General features: G+C 51.9%; 1 protein-coding gene across 1 annotated transcript; it reads left to right on the top strand.

The window, feature by feature from the left end:
• Positions 1-2391: 2391 nt before the first annotated feature.
• LOC309685364 (electroneutral sodium bicarbonate exchanger 1-like) lies at positions 2392-19683 on the top strand (the record flags this gene model as incomplete). Its single annotated transcript, XM_082501140.1, has 21 exons — positions 2392-2403; positions 6742-6823; positions 7533-7676; positions 8080-8215; positions 8407-8567; positions 9517-9650; positions 10100-10251; positions 10625-10712; positions 11150-11296; positions 11461-11552; positions 12041-12215; positions 12350-12483; positions 13373-13618; positions 13721-13826; positions 14718-14879; positions 15585-15698; positions 16052-16213; positions 16810-17061; positions 17881-17949; positions 19226-19399; positions 19501-19683. The coding sequence occupies 21 exons, from the start codon at positions 2392-2394 to the stop codon at positions 19681-19683; spliced, it is 2925 nt and encodes a 974-aa protein (XP_082357266.1).
• Between the last annotated feature and the right edge of the window lie 244 nt (positions 19684-19927).

Genomic DNA, 19927 nt, shown 5'->3' with positions numbered 1-19927 from the left:
CAGGGAAAATAGTTGTTTTAATCTGTTCCGGGGGTCTTTTGGCATGGGGAGTGCCTTGTCCCTGTATTCCAGCCCACTGCTGTCCTGTACAGTGATGCCCCACGCTGCTGTACGCTTCTCCTTTCACACGCCGGCTTCACGGCAGCTCTGCTGGCAGCCATAACTGCTCGTGCTAACGAACTCCCTGCGGCATTGGCTAATCACTTTCCACAGGAGGAGAGATGTGGATGTGTGATGAATAACTTGTGCGGATTTCAGGTAGGCTGCGAGTGGTCTAATCATTTGCACGTGGCTGTTTCTTCCCAGGCTCAGACACTTGGACGCCCTTGGAGGAGCAGTTGTTTAAAGAGGCTTTTTATGTGCATAAGAAGAATTTCCACCTGATCCAGAAGAAGGTAAAGCCGTTAGACCAAGGCGGGTTGCGGGTTGTTAGTGTGGAGGGGAGTTTTAACCCAGAAAAGTCATCTTTTGAATGGCGTGTCGGAATCCTGTCCTTGGGATGCAGCTTCATGCTAAAAAGACACCGGTACGAAACATAATTTTCCTAATGTGTAATTACCAAAGAAATTGAATCTCTCCGGTACAAAATATGGGAAATATTAAAAGAATAATGACACATTCCGCTGACCATCGGCGTATAACGTACAGTTCTGCCCTCCCAAGGCTTCTTTACGGCCCTTTCAGAAGAAGGGGGCTCGTTTTCGGCCTGATCTCACCTGTGCATTGTGCTGTGGGGACTGCAGACAGAGGGGGGGACAGACAAAGAGCACTGGATAGATTTGTTGTGGGTCTGTGCCTTCAGTGTTTTCCTGCAGTATTTCCCTCATCGATTGCTTCTGTTTTTTTCCTGACAGATTCAGACGAAGACCGTGGCCCAGTGTGTGGAATATTACTACACCTGGAAAAAACACGTCAGGTTTGGCGCCACCCGACCAGGACAGACAGCCAAAAGGCTCCAGCGAGGCACGGATGAGGTGGAGGCGGCTGAAGAGAAGGTAAGAGAACTGCCGGGGGTGGGTGCGAGATGCCCCATGGACGCATTGTCTCGGGCTCTGGGAAACGATCCCCTTCGCATTAAACTTGCTTCTGATGATTTTCGGGGATGTTTCATGACGTCCCAGTGCTCCGTCACAGGAACTGCCGGTGATCCGCCTCTGTGTGGGTCTTGCCAAAATGTTCCTTGCCAGGAAGCAGAAATGTGGTTCACAGAAATACATATTATTTAGGGTTTTTTTTTGATGGCAGCCACTGGGTAAGCATGTCACTTCAGTTCTCTGTAATTCTACTGTTCTGCTGAGGACAGTAGAAATAATATGGTTTTTCTTTCACCATCTGTCTTTGCACCCCATCCTCCCCGTCGAATTTCAGCATTGTTTTGGCTGTTTTAGCATTTGGAGGAGCTCAGCGGGGCAGGCTGGGGCTGATAGAACGCGTTCCACCCAGCACACAAATAAACCCCTCACTGCCTGGGCCGTTTGGGGATGTTTCCAGCCAGTTTTTCGCTTTAGCTGTCCCCCTTGCTGAGGAGCAGGAGAAATGAGCACAAGCTGTCTGGTTTACAGGCTGGTTGCAGCCCAAAGAAGAGGCGCCGGCTTGGGCCCACCAAGAAGCAGAAGAGCAGCGAAAAGACGCCCCGTGGCACAGGCAGTCCCTCCCGCCATCCCGGGGACGCTCCGCGCGGGGTTGGAGGCGCAGGCGATGCAGCTGGGTTTCCCTGCGGGCAGTGTGGAAGGTGAGCTGCTCGCTTTTTCTTCTTGAAACTCACTGCTTTGGGCTCAAACAGATGGAAACTCTCCGAGATGTCTGGGGGGGAGCAGAACTAAGGGCAGCTGGAGGATTCCCCCTGTCCCGCCGCCACCTGCTGCTTTTGTTGGACTTTTAGCTGAAACCGCTGTGTTTTCCTGTGCCTTTGAAGGCCTCACGGTCTCTTCCCTGAGGTGTTGGGGCACCTGTCCCATGCCGCACATGGCCACGTGTTGTCACCACCATTTGTTTAATAGCCGCTTTTCCTCTGCGCCTGTTGGAGCAACGAACCTGTCGGGATTGTTCCTGCTCAGTTCCATCCTCCTCCCGTCTCCCCTGCACTCGGGGCTCCTCCGTCTCCCGCTGACTGCAGCCACAACGGTTTCTCTCTCTCTCTTTGAAGGCCCTTTCCTTCCATTACAGGCTCAGGGCAGTTCATCTCCTTGGGTGAGAATCCCAGCGTTTCTCCTTTGTTTGGCTGAGAGAAAGGTTCCACTGAAGTTCCTTCTTGCGGTTTGCGGCCCGAGGGCTCCCGCGCTGCAGTCACTCGTGCCAAGCGACATTGCTCGTGCCACACAGAGCCACTCGAGTTTCAGTCCGACCCGATTTTAATCCATCGTGATGTTAATTCTCCTATTTTAATCCCCAATGATCTGCCGTGTTTAACCACCTAGGTCCCACCCAGACGGGGGTACTGATAGAGACTGTGTGGCACCACACAGCAAAACGCACAAGAAACTCACAAAATTAGAAATAATGAAACGTCGTCTAACAAATTTTTTTTTCTTAAAAAAGGAGTTAAAAATCCCCGTTTGTTTTTTCCCTTCCAGGGTGTTTGGGACAGTCAACGGGAGGAACGCGCATGTGAAATACCATCGCCCACGGCAGGATCGGAAGGCCCTGGAGACGTCTTCAAAGGGCGGCGAAGCCGGCAGAAGCCCAGAGGGTGACCTCCTCCCGTTGGCAACTGCGCAACTGCCGGTGCAGCCCAGCGACCAGGTCCCTTTCCACCACTAAGAAAACCCCACCCACCATCTCTCGCCTTCGGCAGCGCCTGAGCTCTGCGGAGGGTCCACCACCACGAGGTCGCCCCCGCTCCAGAAAGACCCAGAAGATAAGAACAGCAGAGAATAAGGTATTGTATTTAATAGTGTTTCCCCCTTAGGTGATAGTGACGTGTAGATTTTCGGTCTTTCTTTAGTGACGTGTAGTCTTTCGGGTGAAAGACTGAGAGGAATTTGCGTCTCCGCCAGCAAGGGATGATGGTCACGTCCTGGTGATGCTCATCTGTGACCTGTGTGTGTCCCCCCCTCACAGCCCCACTTTGGGGCTCTGGAGATGTGTCCTCTCCCGAGTCCAGTCCCTGTCACAGCCCAAATCCTGGCTCAGGAGCCGGAGGGGTCCCCGCAGGGGATGGTGCTGACCCCCACGATAGCAAAGGAGGGAGCCACAGGACCGGTGGTTTCGTCTGGGTAGGATGGAGATGGAGAGGGGCGAGGAGGGGGGTCTCCTGCTCCGCCACCAGAGCAGCTCCCCCAGTTTGGCCCCTCATCCCCTTATAACACTGGGATCAGTGTTTTTAATTACACTTTGTGCGAGATTAATTACATTAATCCTCCCTCCTGCTGCTGGTGGCCAGTCCAGCTTGTGTGTGACGGGATGAGGGGGCCGAGGTGGGAAGTTTGCCTGCTCGTGCGATGCTTTTGGCCTCCCCCGGCACCGGGAGGACTCAAAGCCGGACCTGAACCTCTGCTTTGTGCTTTTCCTTATCCTCAATTACACCAAAGCTTCCCCAGGGAAAGATTTTTCTTTCTAACTGGAAGAGTTGCACTGAGACAGGTAAACTGAGGCAGGACAGTCAAAAGTCCCTCTCTCTCCTGCTGGGACAAAAAAAACCCTGCAGCAAAATAATAATTTGGAGAAGTTTTCTTGAGATGGAACAACACCCTCTGCTCCGAAACTCAAAAGTGAGCTCGCCATCCCCTTTCCCAGCCCCGTTTCGATGATTTGATGTTTTCCAGGCGCCTGGCAGCGGTGGCGAAGGACAAAGAGGGAAGGCGAAACGTCTGTGAGTGCTGTTACCCATCCTGGGATGGGATAATTCGCTTTCTGGAGGCATCTCTCTGTCCTGCTCCGTCCCATCCCAAGCCCACGCATCCACAGATCCCATAGACTTATTAAATCCTTAAATCCTCCAGCCATTTCCTCAATGAAATAACCTTTCTGAGTCCATTTGAGTGGCTTAATCGGGAAAAAGAGGGTTTTGAGTGGCACCGTTTCCTTTGGTGGCATCTCTGTGCGAGGTTTGCTGCGATTTCGGGGATGCTGCAACAACTGGGGAAGGGCGATGGGATGCTCGGAGCATCTTGCCACGGACCCACTTGGCTTCTTTCTCCTGTCTTTGCGCCTGAAGCTTTAATACTAAATAATAAAAAAGCAGCAGAGATCTGAGCTTGGATCCCGATGGGATTTTAACGGATTAGACCTCGTTGTCACCCTCCTTCGCTGTGTTCTTTTACATCCCATGTCACCTTTCAGGGCGAGCCGGGGCCGTCAACCTTTGTGCTGAGCAGCGCTGGGGAGGAAGTTCATGACAGCAAATGAATCTGTAGGCTGGAAATGAGGGATTAGCTCCGCTTGGAAAATAAGGTAGGGCTGGAGATAGCTGGCGGAAGCGAGGAGAGTAAAACATGGGGCTTCTCTGGCCATTTCCGTACGGCGTAGGACTTGGTCTGGCTAACGAGGGTTTATGGAAGCCGCGAAGGGACGGAGGCTGTGCCGAAGGGAGACCTCCCTGAAACACCCTGATTTGATGCAGGAAATGTTGATGAAAATCAGGGCTGCCCCATAACGGGCATTTCCCCAATGGTTTGTGCCTCACGTGGTCTTTTGGCAGTTTGGGCTTTCAAATACACCCAAACACTGTGTAACCTTTTGCCCTGCCGAGATGCAGCGTTTCCACCCCTTTTCTCTATTCTGGATAGTTTTTCCTCAAAACAGAGCAGGTTTCTCCCCATCCGCTAAGTTTTCCAAGCGGGATCAGTATTGGGGTGTATGGCTTTAAATAACTGCCGGGGTCACCCTGAACATTCCGATCCCAGCAACGGTCGCTGTTTATGTGCTGGAGATGGTGCAGACTGGGAGTCACTGGGCTGCAGTCGGAGGGTTTGGTCCTCTGATTGATCTGGAGGCTCAGTTATCCCCCAAAACCGGTGACCGACTTGAGGATGAAGCAGGAGGAGGGTCCCAAAATGACACTTCTGGAAGAGTTACAGGTGGGAGGGCTGTGCCGAGGGTCTGCGCATCCCCCAAAAAGGGGGGGAGACTTCCCAAAATCCCACTGGCATGTCGCCAGAGCAGGGAAGGATGCGGGGGGACGATGCTTTGTGCCCTGCCGGGGGCAGGTTTAGCATCGTGGGTGGGAGCACAGAGCCAAAATGGTTTCTGAGAGAGAAGCAGACTTTCCCCATGTCGCTCGGGGGGGATTTGGGGAGCTGTGATGCCCAAATCGCTCCGTTTATTCCCACTCTGACACCCCTGTAACACACTCAAGCTCGCTGTTGTATTTAAATTGCAATTTTATTTCAATTGTGATTGTATCTAAGTTGCGATTTAATTTAAATAGTGATTTAATTCAAATTGGGGTTTTACTTCGGTGGCGATTTTACTTAAATTGCAATTTAATTCAAATCGGTGTTTTATTTAAGTAATGATTTTACTAAAATTGCCATTTAAAGCGATTTGATTAAGCCCCTTTTGTCCCGTGCCTTTTCTGAGGATGGGGTTTGGGTTTTTGAGGTTTTTTTCCGGTAAATCTGGAGGGGAGTAGACGCATTGCTAAGAAGGGATGGAGGGTGGCGGAGGTCAGCGTGGGAGAGAGGACAGGAAAGCCACAGGCGTGTCATAATCCGGCTGCCAGGTGACGCGGGCGAGTGCCGGGAGCTGGCGGGGAGGTCGCAACAAGTCAGCTTTGAAATTAGTACTCGGGGGCCAGAAAAAGCTCATTCCCAGATGGGAACGTTTGTTCCTTTTGCTCATTAAATTAACTGGTGAGCAGGAGGTGTGACCTTCCCAAGTGTCGCTGCTGCGCGGCAGCAGGTGATGCCATTCAGTCGAAGCAGGGATTTGGGGGATAAAAAGCAGGTTTCCGGTATTTTGCTCTTCTCTAAAGAGAAGGGTTTCCTGGAGGCCCTTTGAAAGTTGCAGTTGCGACTCGAGTGTGAGACGTGGCTGGGTTTTTATTTCTTTGAGCGTGGTGATCCCGGTGATGCCCTTCCCCAGCCCAGGGGGCAAGGGGAGAAGAGAACTCCTGTAGTACTCCTTTGGCTTTTAAGGCACAGATGCTCTTTGTGCAGCGCTGGCAGTGGTATTTCAGCCAAGGAGGGCATTAGCTCTCAGCCCTTGGCTTTTCTTTTGAGGAGAAAAACGCAGTTTTGTGTGGAAAGCAGGCTTGCAGCAAGAGAAGCCCGAGCCTGGTTGGGCTGAAGTCGAAGCTTCACCCTTGCAGGTTCTTGAGGGCCTTTGGAGGTTGGTGGTGGCCATGTCCTGTGGCCAAGTGCCATCTAGTGAGTCCTGCAGGTATCACGTTTGGAGAATGAAACTGGCTGTGCTCAAAAGTGTGGGGTTGGGTTCCCCCACCCCACCCCACTCCACCCCCAGTTTGGAAATCCCTTTTTTAATTTTAATTTTTCGAAAGGAACCACAAGAACGAAGCAGGAGGTTTGGTTTTGGTTTGAAACACTCAACTGTCTCCCCTTTTAGTAAATCCTTCCAGACTCACGGTATATACAATACAGGTGACATTACAGGTGGTTTTATTTGGGTATGGGAATAAAAACCTCCAAGTCTGCGTTTTTAGGGCTGTGCCTGGAGGAGGAGACACACAGAGTTGTGATGCTCTTGGGCTCGCGTGGCGCAGGGATGGGTGATGACTGGGAGGACGTAAGGGAGCTCTCCTCACCCGGCCCCAACTTGTACCTTCTTCTCCTCACTAAACAGAGACACGACGAGGAGGCGGTGATTGACCAGGGAAGAACGAGCACCGCTGTCACTATTCACTATGAGAAGGAGGAGCTGGAAGGTGAGTCGGGAGAGGTGCCACCAGCCCCACGCGTTTTTCCATCGCGCTAAGTCCCTGCCGCGTCCTGTGCTCAGCGTATGCATCACCTGCAGCGAAACGTGGCGTGCTTCTAAATAAACAAGCACAGTTATTTTCACATTGTTTTAATATTATGGCTTTTAGACAGAGGGGAAAAAGCCCCCATGGCATCTGCGGTGTGAGCGTTGGCCACAGAGCTTGGTAGTTCCCAGCTTATTTTCTCAGAGGCTGCTCTTGGCTTGGAGAGGTCAGGAGAATAATTTGATGGCTGCAGACACAGGGCTGTGATTTTCTTTTTTTTTTGTTCCAGACTTCATTATCACAGGACTGATTGGATCTCCTCTTGTTGCCTTGTGCCATACAAAGATTTTAAAAATAATTACCTTCTGTCGCTGCTTAATGAGCAGGTCTGAGTGTTGTCCAGCCAAAGCTGGAATTTTAGACAAGGGTTGATATTTTCAGGGCACTTTTAGGTGACCCGGAGCCATCGCTTGTTGTTGCTCTGTTGTTGCAAAGTTAGAGTAAAACAGGCTTGGAAAAAAGGGTGTCTCTGACATTCAGGGATGCAGTGAAACTAAAATGAAGAGAAGTTGGTGTTTCCTCCTGGGATGGATGCGCTGGTTTAATCGTGGCAGCGGCGTCAACCGTCTCCGCAATATCGAGAGTGATGCGAACACTGCTTTTTTCGCAGGCCACCGCACCCTGTCCGTGGGCGTGCGGATGCCGCTGGTGAGGCAAAGCCACCGGCGCCACCGGCACCACCGACCCCACCGCCAGAAGCATCGGAAGAAGGAACGGGAGAAGGACTGTGCCCCAATGGAGCAGGGCTACCACTGTAAGTCCCGCCGCAGTGTTCACGAGCCTTCTCGGGGCTGCGTGGGTGCCGGGGTCCTCTGCAAGCAGGTCTGTGTGGCTGATTTGTGTGGTTTGCTGTTCTTCTGAGGGAAAGTGGCATTATTTGGGAGGCAGTTGAAGGCATAATGGATTGAGGCTGGTCTTCCGTAGAGGGATCCTGCCTTTAAAAATGGAAACGTGGGGAAGGAAAGTGGCCCGTCCTTATGCAGAGGTGCAATAGATGCTTCTGCTTCTCCGTGGCTCTGTGCAAGCCTGGCCAGACCCGGGGGAGAGGGGCTAGCCCAATATTTAGGGCTGAACTGGTGCCGATCGATGGCCACTTTGTGTGTGAGCGTGACGGGTCGAATGCAGGTGTGGTAACGGGATTTATCTTCTGCCCCCAGACACCCCATCCCAGCGGGTGCAGTTCATCCTCAGCACCGAGGAGGACGAGCAGCATGTTCCCCACCACTTGTTCACTGAGCTGGATGAGATCTTCCTGAAGGCGGGTGAAGATGCCGAGTGGAAGGAAACGGCAAGGTAAATCCCTGCCGCCGGCTGCGGTGGCGGCCATGGGCTCTGCCTTCCGCTCTCCGGGACGTGAAGCTTTTGCAGCTGCAGGTGCCGATGCGCGGAGCCTTCTCCTCTTGCCGCCCCGTAGCTGCACCGAAGGGGTTGCAGAGCTGAGGCTGTTTTCTTGCAACGGGGCTGATCGTGCCCAATGTCCGCAGGTGGCTGAAGTTTGAGGAGGACGTGGAAGATGGCGGCGAGCGCTGGAGCAAGCCCTACGTGGCCACGCTGTCCTTGCACAGCCTCTTTGAGCTGCGGAGCTGCATCAGCAACGGGATGGTGCTGCTGGACGTTTGTGCCAACAGCATCGAAGAGATCGCAGGTACTGAGCACGCTGCGTCCCGCCGGGAACGGCTGAGCTCAATTTGCCGCGGTGCCCTTCACTCCCGTATCAAACCCTGCCCCAATGGCACATCCTTTTCCAGAAGTCGCGCGGTGTTTTTAAATCGTGGGTTGCTTTTTGGATGTAGACTGGGTGTACAACAGTCACATCAGCTTTTTCTCCCAGTATGGGAGCCTTTTGAAAGCAATTTGTGGGGTCAGAGAGGCGATTAGAGAATATTCTCTGGCCAGAAAGGAGTGTCAGGGCTTGGCAGGCTGCTCTCAGAAACACGGAGTCTGCGTAAGAGCTGAACCTCCTTAAATAAGCTACTTACTACAAGCTGTTTCCTCCCATTCTTTGTTTTGTTTTTTTCCTATTGCCTTAACATCCAGGATTTAAGAGCTTTAAAGGCAGAGTTTATCTGGCAGGTGACCAAGCAGCATATTTCTGTGGGGAAGATAATTGAAGTTAATTGAAAAAGCGGCTTTGGAGAAATTATCTTTGACTGGCAGGTCTCCATTCAGCCCTTGCAAGAGCTGGAGAAGTCGGAGCCGTTCTTAGCACGTTTCTCCCTGTGTTTGGCAAATTGCAGTTGATGGGCAAAGGAAACTCTGGGAAAGTCTGTGCTAGAGATTGCTTATAATTTGTTGAAATGTGTCGAGTCTAGAGAGTCTGTCTAGAAACGCCAGATCGGGCAAAAAAATGTCATTATCTAGGATGGGGAATAATTATCTGAGCGGAGTGATGAATAAGCACTTTGATGATGGCTTTTAGCAAAAGAGAATTCTTCCTTTTGCTGCAAAGGCTGAACTGCATTAAAACGTCTTGCTAAGCAAGGCTGAGCCTGCGTTAGGGTATCCTGCGTGTCGCAGCCTTCGCCGGGGGCTTGAGGGGTCGGGGCTTGGGGACTTTCTGCTCTGACGGCTTCGTTTCCTGTTGCCATCTCCAGATATGATCCTGGGCCAGCAAGAGCAGTCCGCGGGGTTTGATGAGTGCACGCGGGAGAAAGTTCGAGAAGTGCTTTTGAAGAAACATCACCATCAGAACGAGAAGAAAAGAAACAACCTTCTCCCCATCGTCTGCTCGTTTCCTGACATGAGCAAGAAGCAGTTAGACGTGCATCCCCTCGACAAGCCAGGTGAGGGTTCCTGCAGGGTTTGGTACCCGATGAGGGTTTCTGCCAGGCTTTGGCACCAGGTGAAGGTTTCTGCAGGGCTTTGGCCCCATTAGACTTCTCCTGGCAAAGGAGAAGTGTCCCGATTGCTCCTTGCTTTTCTTTCTGAGTGTCTTTCTTTCTCCTTCCAACCCAAACACTCACTCCTCACCCATCTCCCACCACTGCAGAAGCTAAAAATGGGGTGAACCGTGACACCAATGCAATGGACCTAAGCAAGGTGAGACACTCATAGCTTTCTTACACCTTTAGGGCCAGATTTGCTCTTGCAAACTTGGCTGCAGAGTGTTCTGCAGAGTGTGGTGCGCTTTGCTTTTGGGGTAATGGCCTGAAAATCCTTTGTCATGCCCAGGCTGAGCTGCGCTTCATGAAGAAAATTCCCACCGGGGCTGAAGCGTGCAACGTGCTCATAGGAGAGCTGGATTTCCTTCGCCAGCCCATCGTGGCATTTGTCCGCCTGAGCCCAGCTGTCCTCCTCTCGGGCATGACGGAAGTTCCCATCCCAACGAGGTCTGAATGAGAAGCGCAAAGTTTGTATTTAAAAAAAAACACCACAACAAACCACCAAATTGCACGCATCAGTTGGGCGTCCCAGGGGAACACGGCCAGTGGGAGCAAGCACGTTTCTCCCACCCACATCTCCGTGCTTTCATTTCTCCCTTCCCTGCTGGAGCTTTTAAACCCATTGGCCAATTTTAATGAAAGTTGGCCCCAAACTCAAATTTGCATTTGGTTTTGATGCGTTTCAAATTCATCACCGGAGTCGGTGAGCCTACACGTCCCCCCTGGAGCCACGCTCTGGGGTGGGAGCTCCCAGGGATTTCCTTGGGTGCCCTTTGAGTGAGGCCATGTTCTTCTCTCTCATTTTGGTTTTCTTGCCTAGGTTCCTGTTTGTTTTGCTTGGACCAGGAGGAAAAGCCCATCAGTACCACGAGATCGGCAGGTCCATGGCTACTATCATGACGGATGAGGTGTGACGAGATAAGAGATATCTCCGGGTCATTTTTTTGGGCTTTCTTCACCTCTCCCTGTCTCTGTAGTAGTGAGGAAGAGGGTTTGCTGTCCCTCTTAGCTGCCTGCAGGAGGCTAAAATCCCACCTGGGCTGCAGCCCGCGCCTCATCCTTCTCCCCAGGGTCCCCAGCACGCTGTCCCCAGTGGTGGCATTGCCAGGGCCAGTGAAACTTCTCCTCTTGAAGCAGAAGGCTGTGGTGTGCCATGGGGGACGGGAGCCTGGTGGAGATGGTTACAAATACTGTGATGCACAGATTTTTGCTTTGGGGGGAATATTTCCTGCCACTTCCAACAGGCGATTTGGGGGAAATGACCTTGCATTTAGCCAAGAGCTTATTGCACTGGTTAGGACATCCGAGATGGGTCATGCTCTCACCAGGTTGTCTCCTACGGCAGGTTTTCCACGATGTTGCCTATAAAGCCAAGAACCGGGCTGACCTGGTGGCTGGCATCGATGAGTTTCTGGATCAGGTCATGGTTTTGCCGCCAGGAGAGTGGGATCCCTCCATACGAATTGAGCCCCCGAAAAACGTCCCTTCGCAGGTGGGTGCTGCGGCAGAAGGAGGCACAATGGGGACGGGCAGGAGGGCAGCATGGCTGGGGGTGCTGCTCAGGGGCCCAAATTCACAGGTCATGTACCCAGCCCAAAAAGCAAAACAAGCCAGTGGCTGCAAAGACATATCTTTATCTTATTTCCATTTTAACAGGAAAAAAGGAAGGTGCCAGAAGGTCTTGATAACAGCGCTTCTCACAGCAAGCCGGAGAAACACAGCGGTCCTGAACTGGAGCGGACAGGAAGGTGTGAACTGAAATAGTTTGGTGGGGTGTTTTTCTGTTTGCCCCTAAAATCTGAGCGCACACCTCCCTTCTAGCAGAGTTTTGGGGTTAACTGGGTCAGTGAAGGGGCTCCAGGTTCCCAGCTTGGTCCCCTGGGCTGGGCGGGTGGGAGATTTGGGCAGCTGGGCTGAGCCGCAGCATGGTTGCACACAGGTTTTCTTGCTTTGGGGTGGAAGCAGATGTGTAAGTACCTCCAGGTAGAGCTCTGCTGCTTCTCAAAGTGAGGGACTGTTGCAATAAGAGGGGACGGGCTCTCAGGTTTGGTCTCCTTTTCTTTTTGTTGGAGGGTTTTTTCATATGCCTCAGTTTCTACTGGGGCTAAAATGGGAGAAGGAGACTTCTTTTTAGCAATGGAAGTTACTCTGTGCTTGCGATTGTCCTTCCTCAGCCAAGAAAACTTAACGCTGTCTTCCACGAAAATGGTTTGGTTTTTTTTTTTCCTTCCTCCAGGCTCTTTGGAGGTTTGATCCGGGATGTGAAGCGAAAAGCCCCCTGGTTCTGGAGTGACTTTCGGGATGGTCTGAGCCTGCAGTGTCTGGCGTCCTTTCTCTTCCTCTACTGTGCCTGCATGTCCCCCATCATCACCTTCGGGGGACTGCTGGGGGAGGCGACCAACGGCCACATAGTGAGCACCTCTCTCTGTTGGGTGGCACAGGGGAGGACAACACTCATGCAAAAGTCCTTGCTGCAGTGAATTTGCACTTGTTTTTTTCCCTCTAATGACTTAATTACTCGCTGCTGCCTCTCTTCCCCGGACAGAGTGCCATGGAGTCGCTGCTGGGCGCATCCATGACCGGCGTGGTGTATTCCCTCTTTGCTGGCCAACCTCTCACCATCCTCGGCAGCACCGGCCCCGTCCTCGTGTTCGAGAAGATCCTCTACAAGTTCTGCAAGTAAGGCTGGCTGCTGCGGCCAGGTGCTGCGAGCGCCTTTGGAAGAAGTCAGGGATGGAGAAAGGATGTTTTTCTTAGTGGTAGTTGGTAGATTTAAGTTGTCTTCTGTGTCACAGAAGATCATGCGCTGCTGCTTTAGTATGTGACGGTGCAGGAGCCCTCGGTCTCTGAAGGATGGATGGGTGGTTCGGAGCTTTTAGGGTTAAAGTGAAAGAGCAGGAGGAGAAACCACAAGGATGTGGATGCCCGAGATGGGCTGCACAGGGAAGATGAGACAAATGACTCTGGTTTGGGAATGAGGGAAGATTTGCTTTCCTCTCAGTACAAACTCGGGCACTTTTTTGCATGATTTTTGCTGGAAGTGGATATATATTTTACCCACATATCCAAAGAGTTTTCTGGTCCAATGTTTTGATGATTTTTGAGAAAGCAGGAGCTTTTCAGGCAAAATGGATATTTTCCATGACAGTCTTTTTGTTGTGGCAACTGTGATGGGAGATTAACCCCCTTATTGCAATTAAATTTATTATGAAGCCCCAACTTGCTGGCAGCAGGTGACTGGGGGCAAACCCAGCAGGTTTTGCTGTTAGGGCATCGGGGTGATGTGGGAGAACACCACCTTCCACAACAGGGACCTGACCTCAATTAGCCTCCGAGGCATTAACACAAGGTAATTGTTAAATAAGGATAATTAAATAATTAGCCTCTCCTCCTGCGGGCCCACACCCTGCGCCGCAGCCCCGAGGCTGTCTGTGGTAGGACCGGAAACTGCATTTACCATCCGCAGCCTTGACGCGCTCCTGAATTGCTGCCGACTTTCCCGGAAGGAAGGCACGGCTTGGAGTCTCTTGCTGCCCTCTCCACCCTGCGTTTTCTTTTGCTTTCCCAGGGACTACGCACTCTCCTATCTCTCTCTCCGGGCATGCATTGGTCTGTGGACCGCCTTCTTCTGCATAGTGCTGGTGGCCACCGATGCTAGCTCTTTGGTGTGCTACATCACCCGCTTCACCGAAGAAGCCTTCGCCTCCCTCATCTGCATCATCTTCATCTATGAGGCTCTGGAGAAGCTGAGTCACTTGCGAGTGACCTACCCTGTGCACACGCACAGCAAGCTGGACTTCCTCACCATCTCCTAGTGGGTTTCTTCCTCCTAAAACACCGCTGCCCCTTGGCAGGAGCTCAGGGCTGCACCTCCATCGCCTTCCCCTCACCCCTGTCTTGGCTTCTCTCCTCCCAGCTGTAAGTGTGAGGCACCGACCCATCCCAGCAACGGAACCCTGCAGTTCTGGGAGAGCAACAAGATCAATGTGTCTGGCATCACCTGGGAGAACCTCACGGTGACTGTAAGTGCCCCGAGTCACTGCTTCCTCGTGCCGCGACCGCGGGGTCCAGGGGCACTGGCCTGGTGCAAAGCTCAGAGCCCTTCAGGTGATGGTGGGCTTCAACTTGTGCCAGTGCTGCTCTGAAAAGTCATTACTTCAGTGTGTTTAACCTCCTTGGGCCTGGGAAGGAGAGTCCACCTCTCCACCTCATCCCCGACATGGTGGGCAATAACTGTCATCCTCAGGACAGCGGTTCTGTCTGGGAGCAAGGTTCAGTGGGTGCTTTGGTTATTGGAGAAGTTGGAGGACTTCAGTTCATGCTTGAAGGCCATAATTAGCTTCCTTAATTGGTTCCTAGTAACTCCAGGCCTTGCTTTCTTACTCAGCGCTGTCTGAAGGTACGTGCATAAACTTGCATGTCTGAGCAGACCCTTGGGCTGTTGTTGCTGGAAGCAGAGCTCAGGCACAGGGTGGGACGCTCTTATGGACATCTTCACCCCCCTTGGCTGTGTCCTGTGAGCCCGCCCCTGGGAAGGGACAATTTGTCTCTTCTCCTTTCCTGTCACTGTTGTCTTAGCCCTCCTTCCCCGTTCCCTCTTTCACTCTCCCCAAGAGTTCCCAGTGTTTCCTTCCCCTCTGGTGTCTTCTTCAGCCACGGTTACCTGCTGTTCAAGCAGAGGATGTGCCATAGGTCTGTGGTACAGTGTCCCATCACATCTCCTCTCTCCGCTGTCTGTGTAGTTCCATGTGTCACTTATTCAGCTGCTGTTGATCGTTAAATATAAATCTCCGCTAGCTGCAGCAGTCCCGAGGTCACAGATCTTGGAGCAAGATCCTCCAAACCCCCTAGTTATCCGAGGTTTCCTTGCCGCATGTGCACTACCTTTGTGTCCTGATGCTCTGTTTCCCCAGGAATGTCGGTATTTGCATGGAGAGTTTCGTGGACCTGCCTGTGGACACGATGGCCCCTACACGCCCGATGTCCTCTTCTGGTGCTGCATCCTCTTCTTCTCCACCTTTGTCCTGTCGGGCTTATTGAAGAAGTTTAAAACCAGCCGCTACTTCCCGACCAGAGTAGGTAGAAGACGGTGGCCAGCAGCAGCCTCCACACTCATTTCCCAAAATGGCTTTCCCGGAGCACTAAGCAGTGTTTGCCACCACTTGGTCAAACTGGGAAATATTGGACCTTGAAGGCCAAACTTGGATGTCCCTCACTCATTTCCAGGAGTGCAAAACGATCGTAGCGTTTCCCACCTGCCCCGCGACCTGCCCCGGAGCGTTTTTTTGCCCAGGCAGTGGGAAATCGGGTCTTCCAAAGCTGGTTGTTTGTTGTTTTTTTGTTTGTGTTTTTTTTTCACCTTGTGTGCCCAAGGGGAAAGTTGATTCAAATGAGGAGCTGCCATAGAAAAAGACACAAAAGACACTGTTTCTTCCTTTTGAGGAGCAAATGATGCCTCAGTGCCTTATTCCCATTGTAGCTGTGAGTGCAGCTGTAGAGGCAGACGTCTGTTTCCTTATTTTTTAATATTTATTGGCTTTTTTTTTAAGGTTTGAATTTAAACCACCCTTTTCCACCTAATTAAACTTATTTTATTGCCTGACACCAGATCTCGCAGGTACAAACACAGCAACAGCATCTAACCGAGGGATTTGGCTGCATCTTCTCAGAGTGGTGGGAATGTGTTTACCAGCCTTAATGCTGTTGATGTCTTTAACTTTTCCATCTCACGGTATGGCCCCGTTTGTGCTGTCCCTTTCAGCTCTGCTTTCTTGCCCCAGGTACGGTCTGCAGTAAGTGACTTTGGTGTCTTCCTCACCATTGTCGTCATGGTGCTCGTTGACTTCCTGGTTGGGATCCCATCGCCGAAGCTCCACGTCCCCCACATGTTCAAGGTAATGTGGTGTTTTGGTGTGGAGCTGCTTTCAGCCCTTGGGGATGCCACAAGGTGATGCTGGGACAGGACAGGGCTGAGTCTGGAGATGCTGGTGGTGTTACCATCTCCTCTTCCACCTCCGAGTGCATTGTTTCCTTCTGGAAAGAGGAAGCCAGCCCCAAAACTTGATACCTACAGAAGTATGTATAGGTGCTTGCGACAAGGACGCTGGCACTGCTGAACCCCGTAGGAGAGGGTGACATGAAGGCAGGGCCAGGAGATGAGGCGGCACAGCGATGGAGAGGAAAATCAAAGCCAGTGAAGTGGCTGGGCTGGGAGTTGATCCTGATGTGTGTTTTGGCTTTGTTGCAGCCTACCAGAGACGACCGCGGGTGGTTGGTCAACCCCATAGGGCCCAACCCTTGGTGGACGGTGTTGGCCGCGCCCATCCCAGCTCTGCTCTGCACCATCTTGATATTCATGGACCAGCAGATCACGGCTGTCATTGTCAACAGGAAGGAGCACAAGCTGAAGGTAAGGGGCTGCAAGAGCTGACCCCATCCCCACCCCACTCTGGGCTGCAGGTGTGGGGAGAAGCTCCTATGCCAAGTGCTTTGTGAAGGCGTTGGTTTGGGACAATGTCAGGCTGTGTGGCAGGATGCTCTGCTGGATTAGTGATGTCACAGGGAGCAAACGAGGGCAGTTCAGATGAGCAATCTTTTGGAGGAGCAAATTAATTTTCGAGCACTATAGAAGCGTGTTTTTGTTTCAAAACGCCAGCAGGAGCTGGGGGAACGAACTGTTTTGACGCACTGCCAGGGATAACTCGGGGTCACATCTTGCTTACAAGCAGTAGAAATTTCTTTATGAATGAAAATAGTCTGTTTGTTTGTGTGTTTGTTTGAGAAGTAGCTATTGCACAAACCTCCCAAATCCACTTGGTCTGAACTCCTGCCAGATTTTCATGCAAGGTGCTTGCGCAAAGACCGGATCCATCCTTATTTTTGCCAATTCTTCTCTTAAATTTTCAAGAGGGTGACTTGCGCCCAAGTAGGGTTTGAGTCTGAGTCGCGACGTTGTCCTCGCTCTTGTGCTGTGGGATGCTCTGTTCCTTGTTTTGCTGCCCACAGAAAGGATGCGGGTACCACCTGGACCTTTTCATGGTGGCCGTGATGCTCGGGGTGTGCTCCGTGATGGGGCTGCCCTGGTTTGTGGCTGCGACTGTCCTGTCCATCACCCACGTCAATAGCCTCAAAGTGGAGTCTGGCTGCTCAGCTCCAGGAGAACAACCCAAGTTTCTGGGGATACGAGAGCAGAGAGTCACCGGCTTGATGATCTTTGTGCTCATGGGCTGCTCTGTCTTCTTCACTTCGGTGTTAAAGGTAAGAGGAAAATGCAAAACGCCCAACAAGCGTGAGCTTTTTGCAGGTTTGACAAAAACCATCCCCTCCCTCCAGGCCTGAGTAGGTGTGGAGCAGAGGAGGAGGCGATCCCAAACCTTGAGGCTTGGCCCATGGTGGGAACCAGCCTCAGTTACCCTTTCCACCAGTTTGGTGTCCTCGAGGCAAGCGAGCAGGACAACTGCTTTAATTCCCAGGTGTCTCTCAGGCCCACCTGTGTTTATGGGTTACGACAAAGCGGATTCAGACCAGTACACTGCTGTCTTTCAAGCAGGCAGCACCTTATGGGATGCAATTGACTCCCCCAAATGCCTCCCAACAGCCTTTCCCAGTAGCTAAACACACCAAAATCATCCCCGTGGGCTTCCTTGTGTGCTCCTCCCACAAAGTCACCGCAGCTCTAGGCTAAAAGGAGGAACTTCGCTTTTGCGTGTTGCCACAAAAATGTGTAGAAATGTTCTTCTGCCGTCACAGAACGTGGCGTACAGTTTCATGGGTGAAATGACCTATTTTCCTCCAACCTTTCAGGAAAACAGGAGTATTCTAATGAAACGTAACTAAAAATTTATTAGATTATTCTAATGAAACGTAACTAAATGCTCTGCCTAAAGCAGAGCATACACTCACTCACTCGCACGCACAAAACCTCTACGGGTTGAGAGCTGAAACATCTCTAACCCTGTGGAAACTGGAAAGCTTTAGGCAATTTTAGGCAGTGCCTCTAGAAGAGAGCAGTAATACTGAAAAAGCAATTAAAAAAATAAATTATTGCATTCTTTTTTTTTTTTTTTAATTTCCCAGTTTATACCCATGCCTGTGCTTTACGGTGTCTTTCTCTACATGGGCGTGTCGTCGCTCAGAGGGATTCAGGTACGGACTCTTACAGCGTGCAGCTCCCTGCTGTGTCATCTCCAGAGAAGCAGGAAAAAAGCAGTGGTGTGGGAGAAAACCTCCCCAAAAGCAGGCAGTGAAAGTATTTTGTATAAGGAAAAGATTGGTGGGGGCACAGGAGGTACGTAGGGCGGGAGGACCAGGCAAGTTCAGCGCGCTCTGCATCACGGTTTGGGACAGGGCAGTGTTTGGTGTGGTGAAAATGGGGGAATTCAGTGCAAAGCGAAGGCGATTTCTACTGCCGGTGGGAATCCTCACTGGGGGATTCAGTGGGCTGAGAAATGGCAAATAACAAACAGAAGAATAGAATATATTAAAAATATATTTTTATAGAAGAACAGGGAGGGGGGGTGAGATGGTCTGAGGAGGACCTGGGGGTGCGGACTGATGAGAAGCTCACCGTGAGCCGGCAATGCGCGATCGCAGCCCAGAAGGCCGACCGCATCCTGGGCTGCATCAGCAGTGTGTCCGGCAGGGCGAGGGGGGATTGTGCCCTCTGCTGTGCTCTGCTCTGGGGAGACCCCCTGCAGTGCTGCCTCCAGCTCGGGGGCCGCAGCACAGGAGAGCCATGGACCTGCTGGAGCGGGGCCAGAGGAGGCCCTGAAGCTGCTGGGAGGGCTGGAGCCCCTCTGCTGGGAGGACAGTCTGGGAGAGGTGGGGGGTTCATACCGGAGAAGAGAAGGCTCCGGGGAGTCCTCAGAGCCCCTGCCAGTGCCTAAAGGGGCTCCAGGAGAGTTGGGGAGGGACTCTAGATGAGGGAGGGGAGCAATGGGACGAGGGGGGATGGTTTGACACTGACAGAGGGCAGATTGAGATGAGATATCAGGGAGAAATTTTTCCCTGTGAGGGTGGTGAGGCACCAGCGCAGGTTGCCCTGAGAATCTGTGGCTGCCCCATCCCTGGAGGTGTTCAAGGCCAGGTTGGACGGGGCTTGGAGCAACCTGGGCTGGTGGGAGGTGTCCCTGCCCAGGGCAGGGGGTGGGACTGGATGATCTTCGAGGTCCCTTCCAACCTAAACCCTTCTGTGATTCTATAATAGAAGGACGTGGAATAATTGCAATTTGGTGGGCAGCTCTCATGGACACACTGGTTTATAGATGGAGCAAAGGGAAAACGGGTGCTGCTCCTGGGAGGAACAAAATGGGATCCAGGATTTCTCACTGCACGCGAGATCCTGAAAACTCCTTCCACGTGCCAACAGGGCCGGAAACTTTCCGCAGCCCCAAGGGGTAACTTTTCCGCTTTTATTTTGCAGTTCTTCGATCGCTTGAAGCTCTTTTGGATGCCGGCAAAACACCAGCCGGATTTCATCTACCTGCGGCACGTTCCCTTGCGGAAGGTGCATTTCTTCACCGTGATCCAGCTCATCTGCCTCGTCCTGCTCTGGGCCATCAAGGTGTCCCGTGCTGCCATCATCTTTCCCATGATGGTAAGAGCCGGTGCCGCTTGGCAGCGGGACGTTTGCAGCGTCGGAGTGAGACGTAGCATCATCTCACACCTCAACCCCCTCTTCCTTCTTATTTTGTGAAGGTTTTGGCTCTCGTGTTTGTCCGGAAAGCGATGGACTTCTGCTTCTCAAAGCGGGAGCTCAGCTTTTTGGATGACCTTATGCCAGAAAGCAGGAAGAAGTTGTCCGATGCCAAAAATGAAGCCAAAGAAGAAGAGGTGATGCTTGCTGGGTGCTCGGGGGTGGATGTCTCCCTCGGGCTCTGAGATTGCCTCTTTCCGTCACAGCTTCTTTTGAAATGTTGGGGGAAGATCCGAACTCAATAGAAAGAGATCCTGACAGCCTGGATCCCGCATCATAACCTTGTTTTTAAATTAGCAGTGTGCTTAACACTTGAATAGCGGTATAATTTTTAAAGGTGCCATTTATAATCAACATTATAATTATGATGGAAAGATTTGCTCGTAAGGATGGTTTTAACCCCCCCCAAAATGTTTGGAGTGAAAGGTC

Source organism: Vanellus vanellus (genome assembly GCF_965231255.1).
Source record: "Vanellus vanellus genome assembly, contig: HAP1_SCAFFOLD_63, whole genome shotgun sequence".
In the NCBI taxonomy this organism is placed as follows: domain Eukaryota; kingdom Metazoa; phylum Chordata; class Aves; order Charadriiformes; family Charadriidae; genus Vanellus; species Vanellus vanellus.
Note: the sequence above shows the minus strand (reverse complement) of the source record. Positions and strands in the feature narration are given on the sequence as shown.